The following is a 10,504-nucleotide window of genomic DNA, read 5'->3' on the forward strand; positions in this document are numbered from 1 at the left end:
AAAAACCGCAATCACTGGCTGTGGTACTAGATGCTTTACGCGAGCATTGTAGAATACTGGGCTTATCACCAAAAAGGCAGTGAACTTTGAAACTGCGTCGTTCCTCTTGGCAAAGAGTGTGATGATCTGTAACTACTAGAAAAAACCTGTTTGTACGGGGGCCTTGGCAAACTGCATAGACCTATTCTACTGACATTCTTTATGCGCGAAGTGTGTTTCAATTTGGTTCATTACTGCTTCAATATTCCCCAAATTTTCACCTTAGCACCCTGAGCTTTAGTAGCAGTAGAATTAATAGTCGTATCCTTAGCTTTAGTTAGCAGTAGTAGTTGTAGTAAAAGTAATAATAGCAGTAGCAGTAGTAGTACTATGAGTAGAAGGAGTAGTTTTAGGATGCAAATGTTGACTCTTGGTTATTTCAACATCCCCAAAAACTCACTCTGTAAGTTTCAAATTCACACACCAAACCGTTCCTAAGATATTACTGCATACCACAGTTTATATAATTAGCAGTAAGTTTACCGCAGATGATTTCCCGCTCTTCATTCTCGGTGCGAACAAAAAGCTCCTCCCACTTATTTGTGCACTTATGGATTAGTGGGTTTGCGTCAATCAATGAGAAATGGTTAGAAAGTGCATTATTCGTAATTGCGAAAGCAGAAAAAAACTAGGTGAACCGGCCAAGTGGTTTGCAACTGTCCCATCTCACAGGTATGACTTAATTTATATACAAATTATGGCAATCTATTATTTATATACAGTGGACTCAACTGCCTGGCCTTTGTAGGATTTTATAAAAAAAAAAGGGGGCGGGGGGTTGAAGAAATTTGTGAAAATAAGAATTTTTTTTCTTCTAATAACTGGTGGAATAGGTGTGATGGTTTCAGGGGTGGATCCAGGATATTTTAGGGGGGGGGGCAAAATAGGTTGATCCGATTAACTTACGTTAGGAGCAAGTTTAATTAATGCGAACTTGCGTTAATTAAGTAAATTACACTACTTTAGACTACTTTAGGGGGGTACCCCTCAACCCCCCCCTCTGGATCTGCAACTGGATGGTTTATCATTTTTTTCACGTCGTGATATTTATTTTCTCAGATTGTAGTCCCTCTGATACTTGAAAAGTCTAGTTACCTGTTTTGGCGGAGAGCCGAGATAAGACTAGTTTCGTTTTCAATCAATGTTTTCGTGTGAAATGGGCAGACCTTTCCTGAACTTTAAACAATAAACACCTTTGTTTGAAAATCTTTGCACTTTGTGAATTTAGATAGCGATAAGGGTTCCTGATTGAGACCAATTTTAGGACTTCTAATTATTGGGTTCTAATTATTGGTTGCTGTGGTAAAAGTTGCCACAATAGCCCTATCCAAGAAAATACCAAACGTCTGTTAAGAAGTGTTTTTCATAAAATTCTTAGGGAATTTTCAGAAAATTGAAGGACATCACACATTTTAGTGGCAGATCCAAAATTGTACGGGGCTTTACGCTAGAAAAGCTCCTATTATAGAATATTCTTCCAGTTTGTTTACCAGAAAATAAATAAACTGCATTTCTTACTGCTGAGTCTGTATAATCTCAGACCTTTTACGGCACAATTTCCAAAATATTTCTAAAACTATTTATGTGCAGTGTTACAGCCATACCAATTATTCTCCTTTCCTTTTTTATTCTTTAATAATAATTTCTGGTCGTTTTGAGTTTGAGTTATTGTAGGCTTCTATTTCTACTGACCTTAAGCTTAATATGGCCTTTACTTTTCTTTAAAAAAAACTTTCTTTTTTGTAAAGTCTTAATAGTATATATATATATATATATATATATATATATATATATATATATATATATATATATATATATATATATATATATATATATATATATATATATATATATATATATGGCGCGTACAAACACCTCCTCTCATTTGATCTGCCATCAGCGGTCCAATTACCCTGGAACACGTATTTTGGCAGAAACTTTCTCAAAATGCCTTTGAAACCAACTTGAGACTTCGAAACCTATTTTTACTTCCTAAAAACATCTAATAATAGCATTGCACTACTAATTACCGATTTCCATGTATGTATTGGAATAAATTAATTTAAAATTAGTTTCTTCAAAATTAGTGTTCCAACGTTGAAGCCAAGTTTCGCGTTCAAGAGGGATCTGACTTGTCTACCCGTGAAAAGATCTAATGTCGCTTATGTTTATAAGTTCTCTGGACCACTTGCACCTCGGTCCGGGTTTTTATAATGGGTGAGATAGGGAAAGATCATACTGCTAATTATATAAACTGTGTTGCATACAGATGTTGTGTTGTGATTCAATTCACCTTCCCCTCAATATTCCCTGGAAATTTCATCTTCATACCCCTAGGCATAGTTGTGATAGTAATCACACTAGTAGTATTAGTATTAGTTATAGGACTGGTATCAAACAGTTCGTGGTAACGAACTGTAAGTAAGGAGCGACCCGGCTCAATGGTAACCGAAACTCTAAAAAACGGAATTTTGATACCAATAGATACATCAAAAGAATCAGATTTTAATTCTGATTTAAAATATATAAGTTTCATCAAGTTTAATCATACCCATCAAAAGTTACGCGCCTGAGAAAATTTGGCGGATTTTCGAGAAAAGGGGGAAAGACCCCCTAAATTTATAGAAACTTAATGAAAATCACACCATTATATTCAGTGTATCAGAGAACCCTACTGTAGAGGTTTCAAGCTCCTATTTACAAAAATATGGAATTTTGCATTTTTTGCCAGAAGAAAGATCACGGGTGCGTGTTTATTTGTTTTTTTTTTGTTTTTTTTTCTTTTTTCCAGGGGTGATCTTATCGACCCAGTGGTCCTAGAATATTGTAGGAGTGCTCATTGGAACGGAAATTAAAAGTTCTAGTGCCTTTTTTAAGTGACTTAAAAAAATGGAGGGCAACTAGGCCCCCTCCCACGCTCATTTTTTCCCAAAGTCACCCGATCAAAATTTTGAGATAGCCATTTTGTTCAGCATAGTCGAAAATCTAATAAATATGTCTTTTACGATGACTTAAACCCCCACAGTTCCCAGGGGAAGGGCTACAAGTTATGAACTTTGCCCATTGCTTACATATTGTATTGGTTATTGGGAAGTATACAGACATTTTCAGGAAGAATTTTTTTCTGGTAGGGGGGGGGCTGAAAGAGGGGGTTACTCGGGAGAATCTTTCCGTGGAGGATGTTTCTTTGGGGTAAGGGACATTTCTATGAAGGGGACGCCGGATTTCCAAGCATTAATTAAAATACGATCAGAAATCAAATTTAAAAAAACAAGTTTTTTCAACCGAAAGTAAGAAGCAACATTAGACCTTAAAATAAACAGAAATTATTACGTCTATGAGGGGGGTCTCCCCCAAGTCAATACCTCGCTCTTTTCGCTATGGTTTTTTTTAGTGCTTTCAAAAGAGCTATCTATTCTAATTAACGGCCTTTGTGATTAAGGGGTCATTATTAAAGAATTGGAACAAAATTCGAACTTTAGCGTAAAGAGCGAGGTATTGCCTAGGGGGCAAACCCAATAATATACGAATTAAAAATATACGAATATAGAAGTTCGTTACGTAAGTTAATTCGTCCGGTACGCGTATTTATTACTAACAAAAACGTTCATAAATAATATTCAACAAGTTTCGAGAAAGCCATTTAAACAAATAAAAGTAAAACAATAAAATTTTGTTTTAATTGCAAATTTTTTTTAATTAACTTCAACGAAATTCACACCATCAGATTCAGCTTATCACCGAACATTATTAAAGAAGCTTCAAACTCCTATCTGCAAAAATAAGGAATTTTGCATTTTTAATTAACTTTAACGAAAATTACACCATCACATTCAGCTTATCAGAGAACCCTATTAAAGAAGTTTCACGCTCCTATCTGCAAAAAAGTGGAAATTTGTATTTTTTGCTCGAAGAAAGATCACGATGCGTGTTTTTTTTTCAGGGGTGATCGTTTTGACCCAGTGGTCATAGAATATTGTGAGAGGGCTCATTCAACCGGAAATTAAAATTTCTAGTGCCCTTTTTAAGTGACCAAAAAACTGGAGGGCAGCTAGACCCCCTTCATTTTTTTTTTTAACAAAGTCACTTAATTGAAATTTTGAGATAGCCTTTTGGTTCAGCCTACTCGAAAAATGTAAAAACTATGTCTCTAAGGATGACTTAACCCCCCACAGTCCGAAGTGGATGGGCTGCAAGTTTCGAACTTTGCCCATTGTTTACATATAGTATAGGTTATTGCAAAGTATACAGATATTTCCCGGGTGGATTTTTTCTGGTAGGGGAGGGGAGTTGTTTTACGTGGGAGGATATTTCCACAGAGGAATTTTTCATGGGGAAGGGAATTTTTCATCAAGGGGATGCTGGAATTCCCAGCATTATTTAAAAAACGATCAGAAATTAAATTTAATAAAAAAATGTTTCTTCAACTGAAAGTAAGGAAGAACATGAAAAGCTTTACTAACAGAAATTATTACATATATTAGGGGGTTCGCCCTGTCGTCAATACCTCGCTCTTTACACTAAAGTTTTTCTTGGTACTTGGTACTTGGTGATTCAGGGGTTTGTGAATCAATTTTTTTTTTTTATTTTAACGTGAAGAGCGTGGTATTGACTAAGGGGAGAACCCCCTCATATACGTAATAACATATACGTAACAAATATCGTAATAACAATGAAAAAACAAGCGGTACGGCTCAATAGTTATCGAAACTTTTAAAAACGAAATTTGATGTTAATAAATGTATCCAAAGAATGTGTTTATAATGCTGATTCTAAATATATAAATTTTTTAAGTTTAGTATTACTCATCAAAGGCTACGAGCCTGAGAAAATTTACCCGATTTTTTAAAGAGGGGGGAAACATGTACAAGTGAAAAAATTTTAATGAAAATCACACCGTCAGATTCAGCGTATCAGAAAACCCTATTACATAGGTTTCAAGCTCATATCTGCAAAAATCTGAAATTTTGTATTTTTTGCCAGAAGAAAAATATACGAATACAGAAGTTAGTTACGTAAGTTAATTCGTAAATTACGTCATAACCAAATTTAGAGAAATCCATTTAGCAAAAGAAAAGTAAGATTTTTATGTAAATTTTGTTTACTTATTCAATGACGGTGAACCAAAATAAAAGCTACATTAACTGAAAAATGATCAGATATTAAATAAAAAGAATAAGTTTTTTAAACTAAAATTAAGGAGCAACATTAAAACTTAAAATGAACAGAAATTATTCCGTATATGAAAGGGGCTGTCCCCTCCTCAACGCCTCGCTCTTTACGCAAAAGTTTTTTATTGTTTAAAAAAAATAGAGTTGTGAGAAAGTAAAACTTTAGCGTAAAGAGCAATGCGTTGAGGAGGGGACAGCCCCTTTCATATACGGAATAATTTCTGTTCGTTTTAAGTTTTAATGTCGCTCCTTACTTTCAGTTTAAAAAACTTGTTTTTTTTTTTATTTAATTAGTATAAGCAGTGATAACATTAGTACCAGTAGTATTAATATATTGCCTTTTAATTAGTTGAACATACCTCTCATCAAGTCCTGGAAGTTTCAACTTAATACCACTAGCTGTTGCTTTCACATTGCCAATATACCATTTTGATAACCTGTATATTCATATACTTCCTGAAATTTTCATCGTAGTGGCCATTAACCTTACATGTAGGGTTGTAAAAATACCGTAAAAAGAACTCGGTAAGTAAAATTGGTAAAAATAAGGTAAAATTGGTAAAATAAGGTACTCTCTTGGAAATGCAGGCTAATTGGCGTTTTACAGTTGCCCTGTAGCTACAATACCAGCTGAGCATTTCTGTTTAAGCATCAGTTATAGCTTTTGATGAAATTTTTTAGCTATTCTGATTTTCCTGGGCTTAAAAAGATAATACCCCTTTATCTACAGTTTCATTAATTTAATTTTCTGTCTAGTTTATCCCTTTGGTAAGCGTGTGCCTAGGTAATGGCTCAGCAATTGGACAGTGCAAAAAAAGAATAAATCAATAAATCAAATTTACCTAATATGAAGGAAAAGTTACTAGTAAAGTAAAACTTACTAAAAGTTTACTATTATGAAGTAAAATCATATTAGTATTTTTTTTTTTTTACATTTAAACCTAAGAAATGTTACCCTAATAACTTTGAATATTTAAAAAGCCGTATTCAGTCACATTTTTCATATCACATACATATTATTTTTCATTTATTTATAAAAGTTACCGAATGCAAGTAAAAAAGAGGCTTGTAACGCGTTGATGACTTTGATTAACTAAGTACTGGATCATAATAGCAGAACATTCAGACACTTTCACAGTCATTAAGACTGTCTTCAACAGGATCTGCTGGCAAATCTGGCTGCTCTCCTTCAAGACTTAGATTCTGATTCAGGTGACCCTGCCTGTTAAGAACCCCCCCCCCCCCCCTCTCCAACCGAAGGCCATGGAAACGGCTCTGAGGATTGTAGATCAATTTCTACCTTCACCCTCGCATTGTCTCTCCCTTGGAGCTAATTCTGTATTTATCTGAAGATTCTTTCGAAACAATTGGTGAAACACAAGGGTCAATATATTTGAAGCAAATTGCTCCTCATATTCTTTTAGGAAGGCAATTGATATTTTAAAAATCTATCGAGACCTTGCTTTAAATAGAGATACTGGAGATAATCATATGAACCCAATTAACAATAACTTAAAATTAAAGGATTCAAATAACATTCTTTCAGTTTCAATTTAGATCGTCTGATCACACTTTCAATGAAAATTACGTCAGTAGACAAGCTAAGTCAATCACTAAGGAGATAATTCTTGCCTAATCTAATTGGTTAATAGTCTTTCATGTATTCTGGCTTGGATTGATTTGTTTGATTAAGTCTTTCTTTTGCTGAGTTGGAGCTAACTCAAAAGGTTAGTTTTCTTTCTTTCTTTTTCAGCACTTAAGACGGCTGCGTGGGAGTCCCGGACGAAATATCTGCCTCGATCATTTTCGCTTGTTTTTCTCCGCTGGCTGACATTACGCTCATCTTTCTCGACTATTTAATTGTATTATTTTTTTTTGTTTTGTCATATGTCAATCTTGCTTGTAACCCATACTATCTTTAACGCTTCACAGAATTAATGTAATTTTATTTCAGCTAACATTCCACCATTTTAAAACAGTAATTACATGTACTATAATATATTTTATTGTTCTGATAAAGAGACCTAAGTCATACAGACGGTCTTTTAAACCAAGGAACACAGCTATACACAAAACGGCACTTTCGTATTATATGGGCCTCTCTAAAAAATTAAGTTTGGTTAATGCTAATGAAATTAAAAAAAAATAGGATGACTATACAATAGTTAAGAAACAAATTTGGGCTATACATTTGCACATTAGGGGGGAGGGCAAAGCATTGCATATATTATATACGTAACCTAACCAAGGTACCTTTTTTCCCCAACTCCAAAAAAACACAGTTTAATATTGTATATGCAATTAAAACAACGCTAAACAAAGTATTTCTCTCAGTGGTGTCTTGAATCATCTTGTATCAAAACGGGTTTTTCAACGCTCATTTAACTGTAGCAGCTAGCATCTCTTATATGACTTCTTTAGAGAGGCCTATCTAGTGCGAAAGTACCCACAAAACAAAATCATATTCAATCCTATTTCTGCCAGCCTCTTTGCGCTTTTGTGCTCTGAAAATTGTAAGGGGGTGTAAAATATTTAAGATACCCGCAAAAAAGGTAAAATATGTAAATTACGTATAGGTAAAATACCAATTTTACGGGGGTCCGTAAAGTTACGGTAAGATACGTAAAATACTTAATTTTACCGTGACCAATTTTACCAGTTACAACACTACTTACATGTAGCTGCAATAGAATTAGTTGTTTGAACTATATCGGAGAAGATGATCAGTGGTCCATAGAACCTCTGACAGGTTTCGTCTGTGCATTTGATGCTCGTGTCACATTATAGTCTCAATAATAGGTAGCCAGAGCATGCTATGCTCTTGTTGAGATTTTGTAAACCATGTTGAACTTTTATGCAGGTTTTAGAAGTGATTTTTTGTTACTGAGGATTTATAAAATTTGAGATTTTTTTCTTCCTATTATAGATGTTAATTTAGAGTCACCTGCTCGCAGTACTATTTTTATACCGAAAGAAGAAATAACTCTTACTGCTGATTATGCAAATCTGAGCCACAAAGAAGATTTGGACCCTCTTTATGTGTGTTTAGAGACAATACCAAATAACGTTCAAATAGTGCCTACGGCCAAAGAAAGAAAGCACAAGGTAGCAGTTTCCCTGAAAGATTTTTCCAATAAATCTGGGTCAACTAAACGTCGTAGAAATCAGTACAGAGAAAAAACATACGATTGTGCATCTTGCGAGAAAATGTATACCACCAAAACGAGTTTGAATAGACATGTACGAAGTCACCATTGTGACAAACTATTTGAATGTTACAAATGCAACAAAACATTTTCTCGGAGTAAACATTATAATATCCACATAAAAACTCATTTTGTTGAGAAGCCATATAAATGTGAAATATGCCAGAAAAAGTTTGCTCAAAAGCCAAATTTCGAAAATCATATTAAGATCCATACTGGTGACAGACCATAAATTATAATGTTTTTGGAGATGAAGAACAGTAGTTTTATTGAATATTGTGAAAAAATGTTCAAATGTTACAAAAGGTTTACTTGGAATATTTAATATGGTGCAATGGTTGAGATCATGGATACGACTTCAATTAATAAAAGTTGGAAAGAACAAACAAGTCTAAAGTAGTGTTTTGTCTTATAAGTTGTTTTGATTTATTATGTCGGAATAAGTTTGTTCAAAAGACAAATTTTGAAAATCATATTAAGATCCATACTGGTGACAGACCATAAATAATAACGTTTTTAAAGATGAGGAACAGAAGTTCATCCAATATTATCATAAACTTTTTAAATGTTACAAAAGGTTTACTTGGAATATATAATATGGTGCTACGGTTGAGCTCATGTATATGACTTGAATTGGTAAAAGTTAGAAGCAACAAACAAGTCTAAACTAGTGTTTTGTCTTATAAGTTGTTTTGATTTAGTGTTTAGGAAAAATTTTGTTCAAAAGCAAAATTTAGAAAATCAGTTTAAGATCCTTACTGGTAACAGACCATAAATTATAATTTCTTTGGATGTGAGGAACACTAATTTATTGAATATTGTGATATAATGTTTGAATATTATAAAAGGTTTACTTGGAATATATAATAGGTGCAACGGTTGAGATCATGAATATGACTTGAATTAGTAAAAGTTGGTAAGAACAAACAAGTCTAAAGTAGTATTTTGTCTTATAAGTTTTGTTTTGATTTATTGTGTCGGAAAAAGTTTGTTAAAAAGCAAAATTTCAAAAATCACATTAATATCCATATTGGTCACAGACCATAAACTATAATGTTTTTGAATATGAGGAGCAGTAGTTTATTTAATATTGTGATATACTGTTTAAATGTCGCAAAAAGTTTTCTTGGAATATATAATAACTGCAACGGTTGAAATCATAAATATGACTTGAATTAATAAAAGTTGGAAAGAACAAACAAGTCTAAAGTAGGGGTTTGTCTTATAAGTTATTTTAATTTATTTTGTCAAAAAAAAGTGTGTTCAAAAATCAAATTTTGAAAATCGTATTAAGATCCATGCTGGTGACAGACCATAAATTATAATGTTTTTGGAGATGAGGAACAGTAGTTCATTGATTATTGTGATAAACTGTTTAAATGTTACAAAAGGTTTACTTGGAATATATAATATGGTGCTACGGTTGAGATAATGAATATGAATTGAATTAATAAAAGTTAGAAGCAACAAAGAAGTCTAGACTAGTGTTTCGTCTTATTAGTTGTTTGATTTATTGTGTCTGAAAAAGTTTGTTCAAAACCCAAATTTCGAAAATCATATTAAGATCCATACTTGTGACAGACTAAATTATAATATTTTTGAAGATGAGAAACAGTAATTTATTTAACATTGTTAAATACTGTTTAAATGTTATAAAAGATTTTCTTGAAATATATAATATATTGCAACGGTTGAGATCATGAATATAACTTGAATTAATAAAAGTTGGAAGGAACAAACAAGTCTAAGTTAGTATTTTGTCTTATAAGTTGTCTTTATTTTGCTAGTGTTTTATAAAAAAAAATTTAATAAAATAAATGTTAGAACTTGGAAAAACGGTGTAGACAGTTTGTTTCTCAATGTACTTCACGGTTTATTTCTTTTTCATTTTTCAACAGTGCTAGGACCATTTTGTGCTAGGGCCAGTGCCTCGACCAAATTCTTGGGATACGCTCATACTTGATCCAATTTTATCGTTACGTTTTATGCATCTCTTGAACCTTTACTTGAAGAGATCGTAGGATATTTATAATAGTATATTGTCCGGATGAAGATGGTTCAAGAGGTGTTTTTGTGCTTCTTTTAGTT

The 10,504-nt window shown here is 33.1% G+C and overlaps 1 protein-coding gene across 1 annotated transcript in view; it reads left to right on the forward strand.

The window, feature by feature from the left end:
- The window catches only part of LOC148947896 (uncharacterized), a 13,062-nt gene extending 2,816 nt beyond the window's left edge, over positions 1-10,246 (forward strand). Inside the window, exon 2 of the mRNA XM_089096038.1 lies at positions 8,116-10,246. Coding sequence (XP_088952164.1) covers positions 8,116-8,648 — 533 coding nt within the window. The 3' untranslated portion in view covers positions 8,649-10,246. The remainder of the gene's footprint in view (positions 1-8,115) is intronic.
- The last annotated feature ends 258 nt before the right edge of the window (positions 10,247-10,504 follow it).

Source organism: Artemia sp. Qi Xiang Cuo, chromosome 10, assembly GCF_049724085.1.
Source record: "Artemia sp. Qi Xiang Cuo chromosome 10, ASM4972408v1, whole genome shotgun sequence".
NCBI lineage: Eukaryota > Metazoa > Arthropoda > Branchiopoda > Anostraca > Artemiidae > Artemia > Artemia sp. Qi Xiang Cuo.